Source organism: Amblyomma maculatum, chromosome 8 (assembly GCF_055883805.1).
Source record: "Amblyomma maculatum isolate TAMU_Amacu chromosome 8, ASM5588380v1, whole genome shotgun sequence".
NCBI classification, from domain to species: Eukaryota; Metazoa; Arthropoda; class Arachnida; order Ixodida; family Ixodidae; genus Amblyomma; species Amblyomma maculatum.
Window position 1 is genome coordinate 82,467,464 of NC_139351.1, and position 22,147 is coordinate 82,489,610.

General features: G+C 45.8%; 1 protein-coding gene across 1 annotated transcript; it reads right to left on the reverse strand.

The window, feature by feature from the left end:
* Positions 1-2,519: 2,519 nt before the first annotated feature.
* On the reverse strand, positions 2,520-19,283 carry LOC146181633 (uncharacterized). The gene is made up of 4 exons (XM_084576633.1): positions 19,139-19,283; positions 13,265-13,539; positions 10,955-11,131; positions 2,520-4,455 (listed from the first exon to the last, which is right to left on the reverse strand). The coding sequence occupies exons 2-4, from the start codon at positions 13,502-13,504 to the stop codon at positions 4,363-4,365; spliced, it is 510 nt and encodes a 169-aa protein (XP_084432759.1). The 5' UTR covers positions 13,505-13,539; positions 19,139-19,283; the 3' UTR covers positions 2,520-4,362.
* Between the last annotated feature and the right edge of the window lie 2,864 nt (positions 19,284-22,147).

The window sequence follows — 22,147 nt, forward strand, 5'->3', positions numbered from 1 at the left end:
GGAAGATGAGGAGGAAAGGCAGGGAGGTCAACCCGTAGCCGCAACCGGTTTGCTACCCTGCACTGGGGGAAGGGGGTGAGTGGATATAAAAGTTAGTACAGTCACATCACAGACATATGCTACATCACATCACGTCACAGTCATATCACTTAACATAAAAGCAAACTCATAGTCTTTAGATTAGGCCTGTGCTTTTCATAACTTCCTTTAAAAATCACTAATATGCCCCTGGCAAGTGAGTTTCCAGTTGACACGGCCGAGCCCTGACATGTCGAAGGTGCAGTGACGCACCGGGACTTCTATTTTAACTATAAAAATCGCGAGCTGTGTGACTGGTCAGTGGGTGGAGTGACGTCACGAGGCCAGAAGGCATGTTGGAGTTGGAACGAGCTGCCAAGTTGAATAGCTCCTTTCATACGAAAGGATAAGCACGGAACTGAACACACTGGCAGTCTTGCACCCTCCATATTGAGCCTCGCCATCAGAAAACATCAGGAGGCTGCGTCCGGTAGATGGCATATGAGTGTTCGCTTCTCTAATCACAACACTAGATGATCCCATTTAGCTCGAAACCTTCGAGTTAAAAATGTATTCAGCTACAGGACATCAGCTTTAGGTCTAGGTCACCTAAGTGGAAGCTGCCACCGTGCTATAAAGATTCGGAAACGAGTATTAATGCCCCTGCCATTTGTTTGCATACGCGATAACATAATCTTCTAGCATGCTGTAGAAAATGAACACTCACGTATATGCCTCACGAATTTCGATGATCATCTATCAAATCTTCTAGCCACATCCGCAGTTACGCTTCTGCTTTCTCCTCCATGCGGCATCGGGTCGATGCCTGTTCCAACGGGAGGGGCACTGCCAGGCTTTTAATTCAGGCATGAAGTTGACTGGCGGCCGATGTCTCCTTTGTCTTCACCACCTTTGACGTCGGCTCGCTCTTATCCCTTGTCTACTCTGCTAGTGCTTCTGTGGTCTGTAAAGCTTGCCACTTAGCTCTACCGCCTTTAGGTGGCTGCATTAATGCGAAAGCTCTTCTGGGCTCACGGGTAGCGTCTCCAGAGCGTATCATCAAAGCGTGTCGCTAGAGCGTCTCCTCCTAAGCTTATGCTCAAAAATATTGTCTACCCCAGACATCGAACCACCATCCCTCTATACGTCCCAAACAATCGCGCTAACCTCACTCAACGCCAACTTCTAGCGATCGTATCCATAATTTTTATTGTATAGCCTAAGGGCCTAGACGGCTTTGAAGAAAATAAAAAAATAAAAACGTTAACAAACCAGACTAATACAAGTTAAATAAACATTCAACAAATGTTGATGCGTAAATTGGCGCACCAAAACCCCAAACAATGCTCCAATGCTCACACTTTCGCCTTTCCCAGTGGAAGTTCTGCAGCACTCTCAAATATTTCACAGCGAAAATACTCATACCATCGGCAGAACCGAGTAACAATATTGCTACAATACAAAATGTGCGCATATGAAAAAGCAGCAAGAAAAAACGTGCAAAAGAAAAACCACGTATTTTCGCCTGATGTATAAATGAATTGGATAGGGCTCTTTCCCGGTCGACGTTGCATGGGTTTAAGGCGAAAACCATATATGCCACATACGCATCGGAAACCGACTGCAGTGGTGTTCAGGAAAAGCAGTCCCTGAAAACAAACATCGTGACGTCGTGAGGCAGCGCTGCTACGGCAGTGGTCCTATAGACAGTCATTGCAATCTAGAATCTTACTGATGACTATAACTGACCATTCTTATTTCACCTTATTGTGATACATTTATTCCAATTATCATTTTCCATACCAGGCACGCATTCACACCAAGGAAGTCACCCGCCCGCAAAGCGCACCTGCAAATCCACTCCCGCCAAAAAATCTACAGGTAGCCATATCCGGCCATGGCAATGCACTCAAAATAAGACATAAATATACAGCAAAACATAACAATACAGCAATTCTGTCTCTATTTACATAATACAAGCAATGCGGTACTCTGTTGGTATAACTGCGAAACTTTAGAAGAGGTTATTAGCATTACCACACAAATTGCACCGTAAGGTTCCACTCTTTTCTGCTTCTCCAACAATATACTAGTGTATCTGTGTATCTCTTCATTTTAGATATTCTACTGGGGCTATCAACTACAAAACTGATATAAAATGGGATCACGTATCTAGCTTCATATCGATTGACAGAAGGAAATCTTTTCTTTTTGTGAGTGTCGCCACCATCAGACGCATACTGGAGTCACAATATGGCCGAAACTGTACGCTTGTAAAACAACAAAGAACAGCGGGCTTTATCGTGTTCTTGAATGCTTTAATGACGCCTGTCACTGCCGCACGTCATCTTAGCCGTCACAGCCCATCGTTATAGAAATGGATAGTGTGGTGAAAAGTGTAGCGGTCATAAGGGCACATTCAAGAGGCAACTATACTTACCTTTGGAAAGCTATTTATGAATTTGCCTCCGAACATTGAGTCAATATACACTGAACCGACACAATTATTGCGACATTTTCGCAGCGGCCTTGAAGGGCCAAGCACGAGGTGATGGCTTTATTTTTTACACTTCTGAACAGCGAGACACCTTTCCCGAACCTCACGGCTCAAGCTCAAGTCAACCATCTGGCGCGGAAACAGGTTCTTGGAATGGGAATTTTGATATTGTGTGCAACACTTCCACGTTTTCCACCAGTAAATATTGACCAAAGGTTCAGACGTGTACATTTTCATTTATTTCTTATTTATACACACCTCCTTTATTCTAATTGCAGAGATGATGGGAACAGCCGCATATGACGTACTGAACTGGCGATGCATGCCCGAAGTTATACAGCAAGAACGCACAACCCAATCAAAGAAAAACAACAAGAAATTTGCTTTTGTCGCAACAAAATTTCAGTGCGGTTTCTGGCAGTGAATTTGCAGTGACAACAGACATTTCTGTAGTGACATCATAATTTCGTGTACTAACCAAGCACCACAAAAATACAAACTAAAGAAAAACACAAAAAATATACAGAAGTACAGCAAATGTGTGATGTTACCTCAGAACTACAGAATATTTTGTCGTATCTTTTACGTGGTTCTGTAGTTAGCTTCGACTGGGAAATCAAACACTACATATTATGAGCTGATTAACTTGTCTACCTGAAAAGTAATAGTAGCATGCACAAAAGCAAAATAAACAACATCTCACATACTACACATGTGCTGCAGAACAGGCAATAAAACAACTACAATGTACCCAAAGCACACATAGAGGCAACGGCAATTAAAACCTTAGCTGTTACAGAATGCATTAATTCAAGATGTGTCACTGAAGGCCACACTCGCATAACATTGGGGTGGATCGCTTCCTTACGATGTGGAAAGTATACGTGAAATATTGATTTCTCATATACTTTTTTTACAGAACGATTACTTTTTTGAGATGAATTAGAGGTTTCTGACCCATCTGGAAACATTGATCTATACCTGGAAAATATTTTATAACTTAGCAGAAAAGAATGCATTATTTTACGGGGAAAGTAAGCGCAAACAAAGAGACAAACACAAGAGAGGGGGCATTATTTCCTTTATACAGAATAACCGTTCCAAGAAAACTCAGCAGGTTTATTTTTGTGCATATCTTTTTGTTATGTGATTTTTTTCCCTTCATTTGTTTTTTTCCGGCAGATAGCAGAGTGATCGTATGCTTCCTATCACATCTGGGCCCTCATTTCGCATGCATTGATTTTTTGCGAAAAGCGAGAGCAGTATGCATAGAAAACATTTCAAAAGAATGCGTGTAGCTTAAAAATATTATTAGGCTCAAGCTCTACGTATTGAGCTTTGTGGTTAACGAAAAGTATATGCGACTCAGACCTGGCTACAGAGCACAGGTCCTTTCTGGACTATCTAGAAGATGGGCTTAATGCCATTATGTACAGAACAAATCGCCAGTTAGGATTAATTTATTTTTTATCTATTTCCTATTTCTAAATCATCGTAGCTTAAGCTAGAAAGAGGTTTGGCATTCACTTCAATATACTTCCTTTACTATCTCTCTGAGCACTGTGTGACCTATATAATGTGCATCTGATTGTATTTGTGAAGCGTAATACTTTACTTGCGATCTGGAGCTATGACGACCTGCGACCCTACAAACGGTAAAGTACTTTATGACATCACTAACGTCTTTAATCATGACCCAACATGATGCAACCAAGTGCGACATTTTAGTCCTGCTAAACGAATCAGGTGTTGACAATTTTTTTCAATACACGTCAGCAGCTTGTTAAATTGAGCCAGGATGCAATCTCAGTCTTCAGTTAGTTTAGCAGACAAGTACAAAAATACTTTTATACTCTTTTTGAGCATGACTGAAAGTCTTTTGCCACAGTCTGGAAGATCTCCTTAAACTTCTGCGGCCGAGCTTCCATGGAACTATCGATCTGCAATGAACAATTGTAAACAGGAAATGTACGTAGGCGCTAAGAAAGGTGAGAGGTTCTCGATTATTTGTAAGCATGCGCAGAAATTGACCATAAGCACCTCTTATTTACCACAGAAATAAGCCTAGTGAGTGATTCAAAAATATGGAATAAAATGGCGTGGTATGTTGTGTCTAGCGTCTCAAAATGACAAGGGTGTTGAGGAACGCCACAGCAGAATGAACTGTATTAATTATGACCCCGTTTCCTGACATACCTGAGTACATGGGCCCCTTTTCCCTTCGCCTACATTAAGGTGACGCTGCGGCGGCCGGGATTAAAAGCGCGTCTTCGGAGATGAACATCCGAGTGCTCTAACCACTGAGCCATAGTAGAAAGGAAAATCCGAACAAAAGTTTAAATATTTTTCAGTGTCACATCTAAGAACAAGAAAATGATCAACTATTTCAATACCTTGCAGCATACATATTCTTTCCAATGTATAATGCCCAACATTTCCTTAATAGTTAGCTCCCTAGAGGGCTCGTATGCATTTCCCTTACATATTCATGAATGCATAATAAAATCATAGGCCGTTATTTGCCGGCCCGGCATGGTTTCTCAGGGGTAAGGACGCTCAAAGGCAGAAATCAAGGACGCGGGATCGCAGCACGTAACATCATTTTATTTCCCTAAATACATCTTTCTGGAGGTATTACATAAGGGGAATGGAATTACAAATATTGTGAGTCTTCTGTGGACCTTCTTTCATTTGTACATGCTATGATCTTCTTTCATTTGTACATACCATCATCATCGTCCCGCGGCGCCGGCTCCGGCGCGCGCCTGGGTTCGTGATCGGATTAAAACGCTAGGCAAGGCTTGGCTGTCCTTGCCGTCACGACCTCGCCGTCTCGACCTAGCCTTTTTTTACAAGTGGTGGAGGCGAAATTTGATCCCATTGCTGCCTTGGGCCCTGCCTCTCGCTGGAGCTACGTTCCGGTCGCCGTTTGGCAACTGCCACCATCGCTATGTCTACCGACAGTACCCACGAACAAGCCGGACCCTCTACCTCGGCTGCACCACCCCCTCCGACTGTGCCCACACGACAGCGCGACCCGCCGCTGTTCGCTGGTCGTCGCGATGAAGACGTCAATGACTGGCTTGACACCTACGAACGCTGCAGTGCCTACAACCGGTGGGACGATGCTCTGAAATTTCTCAACATCTCGTTCTACCTTATTGAGGTCGCCAGGACTTGGTTCATCAACCGCGAGCCCCACACAACTAACTGGACCACCTTCAAACAGCAGTTCCGACACTACTTCGCCGACCCGGCAGTTCGGACTGAGATCGCGAAGACCAAGCTCGCTTCACGCCGTCAAGGTCCTGATGAGTCATATGCGTCTTACATAGAGGCCATACTTGCACTCTGCCGGCGTATTAGTCCCACCATGGCGGAACATGAGCGAGCACACCACGTCTTGAAAGGAATCAATTCTACGGCGTATAACATCCTAGTTGCTCAGAATCCTTCAACTATTGATTCCATCATTACGACCTGCCAACGCATCGACCAGCTGCAGTCCTCCCGATTGCAGCCCGCCAAAGCTACTGGCCCGACCTATGCTGATCTCGACCTGCGGGCACTTATTCGAGCCATCATCCGCGAGGAGCTCCAGGCGCTCAAGCCTGTCTGTCGACACGGGTGCGAACACTCTTCCGCAACATCTAATGACGCAGGTCTTCGCAGCATCATCAAAGAAGAGCTGGCAACAATCACCGAACCTATAACATCTGGCCCTCCGGCACCCCGCTCAGTACCGACTTACGCGCACGTCGCAGCATCCCCCCCTCCTTTAGTTCTTCCGCCTCGACCGGCACCAAACTACAATCACGTCAATGCAATAACGACGGCTCAACCTGCACCACCCTATTACGCACCTTGGCGCCCCTCCCGACCAATTTGCTATTACTGTTGTATTAGAGGACATATATCCCGCGTCTGTCGTCGCCGCCTCCAGAACGAGCGCCGTGGTTACGATACCTTTGAAAGTGACATCCCTCAAACGTCATATTATCAACGCCGGTTTACTCCAAGCCCACCTCGAAGGTCATCCCCACCTCCAGAATCCTCGTCTGAGCCTCATGGAACCCATGCATCCCGACGTCGGTCCCTATCCCCATACCGCCGCTCAGTTTCCCCTCTCCGACCCGCAACAACTATCCCTGTCCGCCATCCGGAAAACTAAGCGTTGCAGTTTCCGGAGGTCAAACTGCACTCTGCGAACTTACCAAAAGTCCTCCAGATCGCCCGTATAATGTGATTTCTGTTTTCGCTGAAGGATTACCTGTCGAAGCATTGATTAATACAGGAGCTGCAATTTCTGTCATTCACGCTGATTTGTGCTACCGTTTGCGAAAAGTGACGACACCATATGATGGGCCTGAACTTCGTGGAGCCAATGACGTCCCTTTGCGCCCTTTAGCAAAGTGCACCGTACGAATTGTTATTGACGGCGTCCGCCATCATGTGCAGTTTGCTGTGCTCTCACCATGTGCGCGTCTGATGATTTTAGGATGGGATTTTTTGTCAACCGCTTCGGCGTTAATTTCTTGTGGCGACCGTGTTATCCATATGACAGACAGCGATTTTTCATCTGAAGTTTCTGAACGACATCATCCCCTAGTTGCCGCCGCTGATACTGTTTTGCCTCCTCAGTGCGAAAAACTGCTTACCGTTGTTTCTGACCACATCACTGACGGGGACGTACTCATCGCACCATCTCATCGTCATCTTGCACGCGGTATCGCCTTCCCGTCTAGTCTTGTGAGGTTCTGCAACGGCTCAGCGACAGTAGCGGCCACTAACACTTCACGTGAATCCCTCGTGCTCCCAAAAGGATCTTCTCTCCCCTGCATGGTGGATGTTCAACCTTTGTCCTTGATGGTGCTCACCGCCCCTCTGCCTCAGCGCCGTGTTTCGCCAGACGTCTCTCTTTCTGTTCTCACAAAGACTATTAATCCTAACCTCACGCCGAACCAACGCCAAGAACTGCTGACATTGCTTCGACACCACCAAGCCATTTTTGATGCCACTTCTCCACCACTGGGACGGACTAGTGTTGCGCACCATCGCATCATTACTGAAGGTAACTCTATCGTTCGCCGACGGCCTTATCGGGTTTCGCTCTCTGAACGAAAAGTAATTGAAGGAAATGTAAATGACATGCTCCATCGCAATATTATTCGTCCCTCGACAAGCCCATGGTCCTCCCCAGTAGTGTTAGTTAAAAAAAAGGACGGCTCAATACGCTTTTGTGTTGATTACCGGGCACTCAACAAAACAACCCGCAAAAATGTATACCCAATGCCAAGAATTGATGACGCCCTTGACTCTCTCCAAGGCGCCGAATATTTCTCGACTTTGGACCCCCGCTCAGGTTATTGGCAAATACCTATGCACGAGGACGATAAAGAAAAAACTGCTTTCTCAACTCCCAATGGCCTTTACGAATTTAATGTTACGCCTTTCGGACTTTGTAACGCACCAGCGACATTTGAAAGAATGATCGATACTGTGCTTTGTGGCCTAAAATGGAGAACCTGTTTATGTTACTTTGATGACATTGTCATCTTTTCGTCAACTTTTAACGACCATCTCACGCGCCTGAATGGGGTCCTCACGTGTCTCGCTTCAGCGGGCCTTCAGCTCAACACCAAGAAGTGCCACTTTGCACAGAAGGAAATTAAAATATTGGGACATCTAGTCAGCCATGACGGCATTCGTCCAGACCCTGAAAAAATCATCGTGGTCTTGAACTTTGCTCGTCCACAACGGATTACAGAATTGCGCAGTTTTCTCGGCCTGGCGTCTTATTTCCGGCGTTTCATAAGGCATTTTGCAAGTATTGCTGCTCCACTTCATGAACTACTTAAAGCACGCAGCACTTTCGTGTGGACTGAACAGTGCGAAGCCGCTTTTAATAATCTGAAGCACGCCCTCACATCAGATCCTGTTCTTGGCCACTTCAGTGACAGCGCTCCAACCATCCTGCACACTGATGCTAGTGGTCTCGGTCTTGGAGCTGTACTCCTGCAGCGCGATGCAACTTCGCGTGAGAAAGTGATTGCCTTCGCCAGTCGGACTATGACTCCAGCTGAGAAAGACTACACCATTACCGAGCAGGAGTGCCTGGGCTGTCCAAAAATTTCGCCCTTACCTATATGGTCGGCATTTCACAGTTGTGACCGATCACCATGCTCTTTGCTGGTTGTCTTCGCTCAAACATTTGACAGGCCGACTTGGCCGTTGGATTCTACGCCTGCAAGAATACAATTTCGACGTCACTTATAAATCGGGTCGCCAACACCAAGACGCCGACGCTCTTTCTCGCTGTCCACTTTCGGAATCGGCTTGCTGTTTTTCTTCCCAATGCATTTCCACCTATGACCACAGCCGACCATCTCTTTCTCCGACGTATATCACAACAGCTTCATTTGATGACTCTGAAAACAAACACGCTCTCCGCTCACAGCAATTAGCCGATGCCTACTGCCGACCCATCATCGACCGCCTTATTGGCGCTTCGGACCCACCCAATGCTCGGCTTCGCCGACAACTTCGCAATTTTAGGCTCGAAGATGGCATCCTACTCCGCTTCGTGTATTGCCCTGATGGAACTCGCTGGATCCCAGTCGTGCCGCGTGTGCTTCGTCAACGTATACTGGCGGCTCTCCACGATGACGCTACTGCAGGTCACCTTGGTGTTGACAAAACCTACGACCGAGTGAAAAAACGATTCTTTTGGCCTGGCCTATCTTCCTGCGTTGCCAAATACGTCGCATCCTGCCCTCTGTGCCGACGTCGCAAACGGCCGACGTCTTCGCCCGCTGGCCTTCTACAACCTGTTCCTTGTCCCGCCACGCCATTCGACGTAGTCGGCATTGACTTATATGGTCCCCTACCTCTCTCCGATGGGGGTAACCATTGGATTATAACAGCTGTCCACCACCTTACACGCTACGCTGAGACAGCACCTGTACCTACCGGTTCCGCTCAAGAAGTAGCAAATTTCTTTTTGCGATCAATTGTATTGCGTCATGGCGCTCCTCGGGTGCTCCTAAGTGACCGCGGGACGGCCTTCTTATCGACAGTCGTTGCCGAAGTTCTTCACGCGTCATCCACCCTTCATAAGACAACCTCAAGCTACCATCCCCAGACTAACGGGCTGACTGAGCGATTTCACCGCACCTTATCGGATATGATCTCCATGTACATCACACCGGATCATCGAAATTGGGACACTATTCTACCATTCGTCACTTTCGCCTATAACACAGCAGTACAACGGACTACCGGTTATTCTCCATTTTTCCTCGTTTATGGCGGTCCTCCCACTACAATTCTCGACGCTTCCTTCTTCTCTACGCCCGACTACTCCACATCAGTACCTACCCAGTTCTTATCTCGTGTGGCCAGATGCCGTCATCTTGCCCGCCTAAACACAGCAGCGTGCCAGGAAGACCGCAAGAGTCGCTACGATTCTACGCATCGCGTGGTCTCTTATCGTCCCGGTGACGAAGTACTGCTGTATACACCACTGCGCACCCCTGGCCTTAGTGACAAATTCCACCACCGCTACCTTGGTCCCTACGAGATTATCAGCCAAACTTCTCCAGTTAACTACAAAGTCACGCCTGTTGATCCCCCAGCCGATCGACGCCACCGTGGAACTGAAATTGTTCATGTTTCTCGCTTGAAACCGTTTGTGCGCCGCGGTACATCGGTTAATTAGGAGTGACCAGGCTGGCCGCTTCCGACCCCCCGGGCAAATTGTGTGAGCTTTCTGTGGACCTTCTTTCATTTGTAAATGCCATGATCTTCTTTCATTTGTACATACCATCATCATCGTCCCGCGGCACCGGCTCCGGCGCGCGCCTGGGTTCGTGATCGGATTAAAACGCTAGGCAAGGCTTGGCTGTCCTTGCCGTCACGACCTCGCCGTCTCGACCTAGCCTTCTTTTACAATATATACAAAACATACAAGCACATACCATTGTGTTTAAAAATGAATTTTGACGCCTTCAAGAAATGAAAATGGACATGTGAAGGCAGCGACTTCGTGGGGAGGGTCAGTCCAGTCTACAATTACTCGAAGAAAAAAAGATTCTCAAAAAGTTATTGCGCGATGAATTCCTAGCCGTTGCGCCAACTTTTTCATGGAGGCGAAAAGCAAAGCGCCCTTGTGACCAGGTGTAATGCACACAATGCAAGGTGCTCAGGTGGTCGAAATTTCTGGAGCCCTCTAGTACTCTAGCACGGCGTCTCTAATAGCTTGAGTCGCTTTGTGAAGTCAAACCCAATAACCGACCCAACCAATCATTTCTTGGTATATTGAGCTTCGCATGCGTAACCGCTATTATAAAACGCATTAGAAGATTTTGATATATTGACACTTGTGTTGAAACTTATTTGAACACAACTCTCCTGCAATAAAACCAGAAACCTAGTCCTTACTCGCATGGCGATGCTTTTAACGCCTTGTGGAATGGTGACTCCCAGCAGCTGAAGGAAATATAGGAGCCAAGTCTGACAGTTGTTGTAGAGAGTATTATAGGCTTTTTCTTTCTGCGATGATTCTCGAAATTTCCTCATTATGTGTTCGTATGAGCAGTCTATGCAGCCCACGTATATCTGCAAGAGAAAATTTAATTGCAAAAGCACTGCTAGATGCTGAGCAAAGAACCATAAAAGAATGAACTTCCATGTGTGTCAATGTCCACCTCACTGCTACGTATTGAAGCAATTGGTTTGCATACGAAATATAGTGCAAGAAAATTTTGAATTTCAAAAGAACTGCTGTTGTTGTGCAAAGACGCATGTAAGAAAAAAAAACGCATTTGAAAAATTTTCCTCCTGTAAATTAAACCTATATTTCACATTGTCCTTGAATATAAGTGTTAACATGGAACAGGTTGAATGACAGCCGTCGATTGCTCCACTCCGGGACGACTGCCTGTTAACATCCGCTCGCATGTGACGTAGGTCCCGTGGCAACGGACAAAATGGTCATGCCAGCGCGAGTGTGTGAGTGAGTGAGTGAACTTTATTAACTGCTCGGGGATCTTTTTCTTCGCCTCTTCAACCGAGGATGACGAGCGGTTGGCGCCCCCAGTCCAAGGCACCACTGGCTTTCGCCAGTTTGCGAGCTCTTTTGACCAGGTAGAGCTGAGCCTCCGGGTCAGAGCTGGCCAGCAAAGCCTCCCACTGTCTTTCATTTGGGTTTTCAATTTTTTGTAATTGATGTGAGCTGCATTCCCGTGTTATGTGGTACAGGGTAGGGGTCTTCCCGCACCACGGGCACTCGTCTCTGAATGTCGTGGGATGCATCATGTGTAATATGTGTAAATTAATTAAGGTGCCCGTCTGTAGCCGCCTCAGATCTATGGCCTCCTCGTTGCTGAGCTTTTTATGCGGCTCCGGATATACTTTCCGCAAGCCTCTGTAGTGTTGTAGTATTGTGGTATAGTCAGGGTCAAGCGGAATCAGGTCCTCTGTCGCGAGACTGTTGGGCGCACGGTAGGTTGCATGTCCTCGGGCTACCTTGTCTGCGTACAAATTCCCCGTGATCCCTGCATGCCCCGGAATCCAAACTAGTGTTTGAGTGTATTGTTTTGTTGGCTCGCTTGTGGAAGTAAGGATTTGGTGCGCTACCTTAGATAATTTACCCCGTTGAAAATTTCTGCACGCGGATTGAGAGTCTGACAGTATCGTCACTCCGGGACGACTGCCTGTTAACATCCGCTCGCATGTGACGTAGGTCCCATGGCAACGGACAAAATGCTCATGCCAGCGCGAACATGCATTCACTCTACACCAAAACACATTGAACAGGCTGTGACAACCAGCAGGTATTTACCACAACACCCGTCAAGGGGTACGACTTCTGCTCTGAAGGTATTCGCCCTCCGCATTTTCTCTGTGACATTTACAGTGCGGTACAGCAATACTTGATGGCTGAGGTAAGGTCGCATCAAACAGTAGATTCGAATTCACGCCTGTGTCACCATAAACCCTCCCTGTGCAACCCTAAGCTATGTTAGGTGCACTACGGAAGCAGTCGGCGGTAGGAAGCTATGGAATGAACAAGGACCCGGATGTTCGCCAGAGAATAGAATGTGCTCCTCGCGAACAGCTGAAATGTCAGAGTCTATTAAGGAGACCTTGGTCGTCCAAAGTTGCAGGCGCCACTGAGCTGCCAGGTAGAGTGAGTGAATGAAAGAACGTTCATTGCATGTTTTGTTGCTTACGCCTGTTGCGGTCGATGAGCACAGTTGTATAGAGGGGAATGTATGAATGAAGCTAAAATACTACAAAGTCAGTTACTTTCCTAGAGCTCAGTGGTAAGTAAGCTTAACGTATTATTTACGTAAATTTCCCGCTATGGCACTTATTTAGAGTTTCCAAAAACGGCAGTCTCTCTTGCTGCGTTCCTGAAGCAGCCCAAAAACTAGAGAGCATAAGTGTCTTTACCTGCTCATCGAAAGTACAGCGTGAGTTGGAGTGCTCATAGAATTAAATGCGATTATATCACGTGAAAGCATTTATTCAACTTTCATGTTTGTTATGTTATTCAGAACAGACCCAAATGACTGTTTATTTCTAATTCAAAGGAAATATTTTATGAGCAAACAACAGCCAGCATTTAAGTATATTACGAAAGTAAATATACCCATGCATGCTGTTGTAATACATTATGCTGATCAGCCTGGATAGAAATTTGTAGTATTTACAAGCAACAAACAAGGTAAAGCTGCAGGTACTTACCATTTCATGAAGGCTCGCTTCATCCACGTGCTTCCTGAATTGAGGGCTCAATTTACTATCAGTAGACACTGCATCAAATACCAGATTTTCATCGGAAGAGCTCTGCAGCAATGAGGCCCAGTGCATGAAGCAGCGTCCAACTCTTTTTGGGCTTAGAGAAAAAGATGACGTGAAAAATTTCTTTACAGGATACATGAGGATGCTCACTTTCCAATGGACAATTTCCTCTTTTCCTTGCATTCTTGAGTCTTGGACTGAGTCAACAGTCTCTATACCTGAAAATAGATGCTCAGAATTATTTTCATGCCACTTCTATAAGAGCTCTGCAGATAGTTTTTTTTTTTCTTGCCTGTGATAAATTTATCAAGCTCATAATATTAAGAAAAATAATTGCCAAATGTTTACCCTAAGCTTATAGTCTTTAAGTTTCATTTGCGACATTTTACTCCAGATATTCATTGCAAGGCATGTTCCAGCAACATATTGATCCCTGACTTAAAGTTAGTTAGGGATTCATGCAAGAACGTTCTTGTGACGGGAAATTGTAGACGTGAAAACTTTTTTATTACATGAACATTGTTGCATAAGCATCATCGTGCATCAACGGACACGTTTCAAAATATGTTTTGCCAATGTCAATCCTATGCAGGCAGCCAAAATTACAAAGAAAAACAAAAATAAAATCAACTTGGGCCGCTAAAATTTCTTTACAAGCTGGCATGAATAAACAACGCAAGAAAAAAAAGAATGCTCTCTCAACCACATGTGCCGTAATATTTCTTCAAAAGCATTGTTCGGACGTGGAAATGGTCGATCCCGACCGCTGGCGGCTGTGTTTCGATGTAGGCGACACAGAGAGACGTTCATGTGCTGTGCGATGTTAGTGCACGTTAAAAATTCCCAGGTGGTCGAAATTGCTCTGAAGCCCTCCACTTCTAGCACCCATTTCTCTCTTTCTGCTTCACTTCACTGAAGAGAGGAGGCGAAACCCCGCTGGGGTGGTGCAGTGGTAAGACGCCCGACTACAGTGCCGGAGTACCCGGGTTCGAACCCAACCTCGGCGGCTGCGTTTCGATGGAGGCGAAACGAAGAGTCGTCGTGTGCTGTGCGATGTCAGCGCACGTTAAAGATCCCCAGGTGGTCGAAATTACTCCGTAGCCCTCCACTACGGCTCCTCTTTCTCTCTTTCCACTTTCACTCCCATCTTCCTCCCTTCCCTTACGGCGCGGTTGCGGTGTCCACAGAAATCAAGTGATACAGTTACCGCCCCCTTTCCCTTCCTATAAATAAATCAGTTTTTTTAAATCAGAGGAGGCGAGAAACGAAGAGGCGTCCGTGTGCTGTGCGATGTCAGCGCACGTTAAAGATCCCCAGGTGGTCGAAATTACTCCGTAGCCCTCCACTACGGCTCCTCTTTCTCTCTTTCCACTTTGACTCCCACCTTCCTTCCGTCCCTTACGGCGCGGTTGCGGTGTCCACAGAAAACAAGTGAGACAGTTACCGCGCCTTTCCCTTCCTATAAATAAATAAATAAATGCAGAGGAGGCGAAACGAAGAGGCGTCCGTGTGCTGTGCGATGTCAGCGCACGTTAAATATCCCCAGGTGGTCGAAATTACTCCGTAGCCCTCCACTACGGCTCCTCTTTCTCTCTTTGTACTTTCACTCCCATATTCCTCCCTTCCCTGCCCCGCCGGGGTGGTGCAGTGGTAAGACGCCCGACTACTGTGCCGGCGTTCCCGGGTTCGAACCCGACCTCGGCGGCTGCGTTTCGATGGAGGCGAAACGAAGAGGCGTCGTGTGCTGTGCGATGTCAGCGCACGTTAAAGATCCCCAGGTTGTCGAAATTACTCCGTAGCCCTCCACTATGGCTCCTCTTTCTCTCTTTCCACTTCACTCCCACCTTCCTCTCTTCCCTTACAGCGCAGTTGCGGTGTCCACAGAAAACAAGTGAGACAGTTACTGCGCCTTTCCCTTCCTACAAATAAATAAATCCCTTCCCTTACGGCGCGGTTGCGGTGTCCACAGAAAACAAGTGAGACAATTACCGCGCCTTTCCCTTCCTATAAATAAATCAGTTTAAATCAGAGAAAGCAGAGAAGAAATAAAAAGAAGAGGGTGAGAAAGACGCGTGCCGCAACAGCCGTCGTTCATCACCGAAACGGTAGCGGGTGCAATAACGGCCTACAACAGATAGAAATCCGGTGGCAGGCTAGCCCCCGCCACAATTAAGCGGTGGTGACCTACCACTCCCAGCCCCGTAGGGCCAGGAGCAGCCACCCCTCACCTCCCAGAGCGCTCTAATAGCGCTCTGCAAAGGCACATACAAGCATACAAGCATTCCTCAAATTTTTTGCCTCAGTAATAATATAATAATTTCTTCACAAGAAAGGAAAGCCGAAGTATCTGTCACACTTGCTCTGTGGACACTTGACCCGCGCCGTAAGGAAAGGAAGGAAGGTGAGAGTGAAAGTGGAAAGAGAGAAAAGAGATCCGTAGTGAAGGGCTACAAATTTCGATCACTTGGGGATTTTTCACCTGAAGAACGATACATAATGACAATTATACGGCTGGAAAATTGACAAAACCTAAACTCCAAATGAGCAGAAAATTGATTTGTCAAACTAGGAAGCAGCAAGGAAGACAAAGCCCAATTCCCCCATCTCCCTTACCAGTTTCTCTAGTGCAGGAAAACAATATATACATTTTACGTTGATAGAGCGAAGTTTCAGAAACGGTTACATAGTCAAATGCAAATGAATGCTCCTCAAGTAAGCAGCAGACATTCTAAGACCTTGCCTAAATTCTTATTAGGCTGCGAACGTTGCAGCGAAGCATAGATGTATTTATTCTCTATTAACAAACTGTTTTTCTAACTGCACCTTTTTCATGGTAATTTTTAAACAATATTTATGCTATGAACGTTAGGTAAGCTCAGAATGGGTTCAAATCACGTTCGAATTTGAGGCCTTCCTACCAGGAACCCTTCCATTCGCAACCAGATGAAATTCCATTGTTTTCTCGCATTCGTGCAATAGTTTTGCCAAGCAGGATCTTATATCCCGGAAAGATGAGGCCATTGATTCGGTGCCTCCGTCGCCAAAATCACTTAGGTTTTTATGCCGTTAGTATTTTGTTGCGGGAGAACATAGATGTAATCTTTACGGTAACGTTTGGCTTATTCTTGTCCTTTCAGGCCGTCGTATGACTGAGATCTATATCAGCAGTCAGTACTGAAACACTGCGCATTTCTCAAAACTGCATCGCATGAGTCTTTGAGTGAGCCCTTTGATTTCAGTGTTTAGTTGCATTAAATATCTTTGTTATCATTTCCGAGTCAGCGCTGTTCCCGCATCGTGTCTTCAGGCTGGACCCAAATTCATCAGATGTGTAATTATCATTCGTAACAACTACTTTGTGCTATTCAGCTCTGTTGAGATGTCAGCTTCTTTGTCATCAAACAATGTGAAGAGTTTTAGCAGCATTTACTTTATTTCTTTAATGATTGATGGTTGTTTTCCCCCGTACAAACACACAGAATACTGTGCCTACGAGAAAAAACGACATGGCACATAACAGCGCAGAAATATGGCAATGGTCAACAGTTTGCAGTGCCAAGCCGCATGTGTAAGCTAAATGCTGACGTGGACAACGCCAGTGCCAAAGCCAATGTCAGACTGTGTGGAGAACGTATTTTTATTGCTCTCGCTTACAAAACATGATCCTGGCGTGGTTTTGGAGTCCAACACGTCATTTTGAATACGTATTGGGATCATGCACGGCGGGTGTAGGCAAAATGTTGAGGCAGAGTTAAATATCGACGACAAAGTGTTCACCCTGCTAGAGTTGAGCGAGCATTCTCAGCATTATTTGTAGCTATTTTCATGTTCAGGCCATGTTGAAATTATTGGACTGAATTCACAAATGATTGGGTTGATTGCAGCCACGATATCTTATCTGGCCCAAAAAGCAATGAACGATGGTGTGCCGAAGCAATTTTCAGGGGCGTTCTCAGATGTAGCCTATATCTCAGCGTTATCTGCAGTAATTAGATGTGGGCTGATTTTGACACACGATTCTGGGCACATTACAAACACGTACACTCATAAGTATTCAACTCTCACAGGTAATAATGAATGGAGCAGTTTGGCTCAAGACCCTATAATGTGTTTTAAAAAAATTTATTAGACGTTAGACATTCACATGAGCGGAGACAAATGACCAAAACAGGAAATGCACATGATTAAGAACAAAGGAAAGTGCACATAAAATACATCCTAACGAATAAATACATCACAAATCAGTATCTACATAGGGAATAAAATTTCGCTGTTCATGATGATGATATATAAATTTTGAATGGCAATGTACATGAAGGTATAGACACTGTAGAATAATTTGCCAAGTAAAATAGATATGAACATATGCAGCAATCACCGTGTAATAAATAGTACCTTCGACACCGGTGCTTCTTTACCTACTTTATACATGAAGTTCATTTATATATACCACTCCGCAATGCCCTCCCTATGTACGCAAGTTCTGGACTGCAGGTCAGCAGTGTTATATAAAATTATCAGGAGAATACTTATTTATTTTCATTACAGTGCAACTAATCATGCTCACATGCGACATTTTGTTAACCGAGGCCCTTCATTTCTTTGCCGACAGTAGAAATCAAGCGATTAGTTACAGCAGTTTTGTGCTCTTCGGGATGTGGCACCCAACTAACAAACCACAAGCCGCCTTCGTTGAAATTCTGTTTCATGCTATATTCCAAGGCGAAAGCCTTTAATGGCTGATACTAATGGCCAAGACCTTGTCCGTCCGGCCACGAGAAGAGTCACACTTCTTCGCGAGATTCCGCGGGATACCGCGAGATTGCGACGTCATCACTTGATGATTACGCTCGGAATCGTGAAACGCATATCATAATTTCCCTTGTCTGCCTGAGGAAGATAGTTGAAAATAAATAAATAAATCCCATGTCCTCCTGGGATTGGTCTGGTTTGGTCTGGTTTAAGCTTGGTTTGGTCTGGTTTAAGGGGTTCTTAAGTCCCAAAGCGACTCAGGCTATGAGAGACGCCGTAGTGGAAGACTCCGGAAATTTCGACCCCCTGGGGTTCTTTAACGTACATTGACATCGCACAGCACACGGGTACCCTGCTTTTCGCCTCAATTAAAAAGCGACCTCAGAGGTCGGGATTCAATCCCGCGTCCTTAGGCACAGTTTTCAAGCGCCCTAACCCTTGCTCCACCCCAGTGGGGTTGGATGGTAGTAGCGATAACATAGACGATGCAATTAGTGATAATGACAATGATGACATTAGTAATGATAACAACGGTGCGTTTAGTTCATCATGATAATGAGAGCAAACGTAATACACCATGTGCATCATCAACGCTTAGACTGTCGCCTTCCTGCAATTTAGATTCCACAGTGTTCTCGAAATATTTTTTCCCTAGTATCTTGCACATCTATGCAGTAATTTGCATGCCTTTTCAATATCTGTCAATAGAGCCAAATTCTACTTTTAATCTAGTGCAATTATGAGGTACATTTGCTGTTCACATGCTCTGGAAAACCGCAACGGAAACTCAACTCAAATCTATCGACATATACTATCCTGGGGAAGCGCAACCGAAGATTTGGTTAGCAATGGTTAAGTAGACTCAAAATCTTTGTTCATGTTGGCTTTGTCGATTCAGCTCTACTCAACAAGGCGTCAACACAAGCTCTAAAGTAATTTTTGTAAGGGATACCACGTTTACAAGAAGATTGCACTCGAAGCCGGCATTGAAAATGTGCTGAGCTCGTACAGGCAGGTTCAGCGGAACAGGCGATGAAAAGGAGAATAGAAAATATTCACACTTACTTCAAAACCCTGCGTCGTTGTAGAAGCTTTGAGGCTAGCTCGACCAGTCCTGTGCCGCCAGTTTATTTTTTCTCGGCTGTGGTGCGATCGTCTTGGCCTTCCCGATTGCAACAACCCAAGGTGCGGCAGCACTGCATCGGAACCAAGTTCTAGTGGCTTTTGATGCGATTCGTTCAACCTGTTGGTCGCAATCCTACTGCGCAAGATTTATTCATGTCGCCAAGGCGCTAGTGCGGCAATCACTGCCCGCGTAAAAAAGAAAAATTAAAAAGCAGTGCAGGAAACGCTATGCAAAAGAGTGAAACGCTCCAGCCTACGGTAGATGGAGGAGGACATGAGGCTGGAGTGACAGAACACTGTGAGGAGGAAACGCTGATGTAAGCAGGGCGTCGCCAACATGGATACTTCGTTTCACAAGCTGTTTACGCCTTACGAAAAGTAAGCACGAATGCAAAGGTGGGAACTGCAATGTGTGACTTGCCTCCAAGATAGGAAAACATAGCAGGTGGTGGCAGAAAGAGATGAAGAGAGGGGATTGAAGGTTGTGCCGGGATCAAATGAATGCACCTAGATTGGCACCGCCATATTAGATGAATGTGGGAGAGGCATTTGACCTGTATTGATTGTAGCCAGGCTGATAATGATGATGGCTGAAGCCAAGGACGCTTTGTGGATATCAGGACGTCGAGCACACATGGGTGTTTTCCTCCCGCTTCCTTGCTCTGTGGTCGACAGGCGCAGAAGAACGCTTTCATGCAGTGCGTGCCTTCCATGCGGCCCAAGTTCGCCTTGCCTTTCGCAGGGCTGCAGACAGCTTTTCAAATGAGAAGTAATATTGGCGCTGATTTGAGAACGATAGACGAGCATTAAGAGCCACGGCTGCGGCGTTCTGTAGACGACCCCAACTTCATCATCTCGATTTCGGAGGTATACAGCGCAGCTACAGAATGGCTGTGTGGAAACGTATCAGTCACTGTGCGGCAGGTGGTCAGTTATGGCTGCCGGTAGATTGCGCGACCCTCTTTGTAGTTGCCTGTGTGCTCAAGTACGGGGCACAAAAGTCGGAGTCAGACCATTAGCACAATTCTGTGCTAATGGTCGAACCAAAGCAGAGGGCCAAATGCCTCAAGCAGCTACAGAAAAGTACTCGAAAAAGCGACGCTGTATGCACGGAATATAACAGCCACTGCGGCACGGGATATTAAAGAAAAAGAACATCTCTTGTGGTTAGCGAACACTCCTCAGTCAGGAGTCTTGTCGCCGTAACCGCAGCACGTCAGCTCACTCAAGTGCAGCTGTAATTCACTTCACGTCAACACTATCAACGGATCGCTAGAGCAGTCCACGAGTCCGGCTCGTGCCTTTGTACATGCTCTTAAGAATAGTATTTTATTTCTACCTCTGAAGCACCTGTTTTAGTGGCTTCAACAAATATTGGGCAACTTGCTGTGGTGGATGAAATTTATTTGGTTTTGCGACAGTTACGTGTGAAGTGGTTCACACCGAGATGTGTAATGCCAGACTATAAAGGAACAATGAAAGACTAGGGCAGACCAGACCAGGCATCCATGCAATCTGGCAAGAGAAGCGGATGATCGTTGTAAAAAGCTACTAGCCTAAATTTGCAGAAAGCATTACATTCTGTGGTTTGGAGATAGGAATGAAAAATCTATCTACAAGGTATCACAATAACACAGCCTGGATCCAGGGATTGCATAAGTGATTCATCGATAGTGTTGACGCTGCGAGAAGTAGATTTGTTGACAAGCAGCGAGTTAAAGAGACAAGGTACAATAGGTTTCGTATTCTCGATTTCTCCGTCCCATATTTTTGGATATATCTCCGCATGTATATAATTTTCGTCGGCGAAACTGCGAATTCCGTCGGTATTCGACTAGGAAGAACCGTCGTTCTAGCCGCAGACCACGGCAAGTTTCCTGCTGGAATTCGATCGCAGCTTCGCTGTGACCACTTTTCGACCGACCAATAAGAAATAAGCATGGCGTGACGTCACTTAAGCACCGGTCTCCGCGACCGGTTTCACCGCTGTGCTCTCCACCTCTCCTATCGCCCCTCCCGACTGGTTACGTGTCTGCCAGCAGCACAGTACTGCATACCTGAGGAGGGGCACGGAAAAACTGATGCCTCTGACCGAATTCGCGTGGTTGTTCGCTTTTTGTGAAAACACTGCAAAAATCGAAATGCGGCATCACCGACTCCACCGCACATTTTCGCTGCAGTAGCAACATGTGAAACGACCGTAATCTTACGTACTAGCTTTCGCGACACACTATGTTTAACCGGAGCTAAACCACAGCATTTTCGTTCCTACGCGGCGTATGCATTAATGCAAAATATATGCACTAATGCAAGGCGTTCGACAAACACGCGTAAGCTCATATATACACACAATAAACATTGGCGCGCTGCGCTTAAGAAAGCAAACAAATGTACAAAATGGAAGAGAGGTATCTTGTGGAAACTTGATGTGTATAATGATTACATGCTTTCTCTTTACATTTGTAGTTATATAAAATGAACGCGCGTATCGTATTGTAAAGAAATATTGCAAATATGAGATAGATAAATCAAGACTTAGAAACACATTGTATTCCGTTTCCTATCTTGCTGCGAATCAGCAGATCTATACTTCACAACTGCTCACCTTTATTGGTGCACCACTTACGCATTACACGGATATATCTTGTGCAATTGCGACGTCTTTTGGATTAGATTTTTTTTTTTTTGCTTTCTGTCTCTGAACCACCGAATATAGTGGTGTCTGTAAATTTCGGTTGTAAGTACTTGAAATCAGTCGCATGTGTGGCTAGTTTGCCGGGGTGGCTGGTCTGCCGCAGTTATTTCGGTGTTCCGTCAGTCACGTGTTTACACATCTTTCGGACTGGCCCGCGCAACACGCGACTGATGGAAAAACGAAGGAACTAGGACCATCACTGTTAGCTGCATAGACACATGGCTCACTGCAATAAATGTCAGACGAAATCGCTT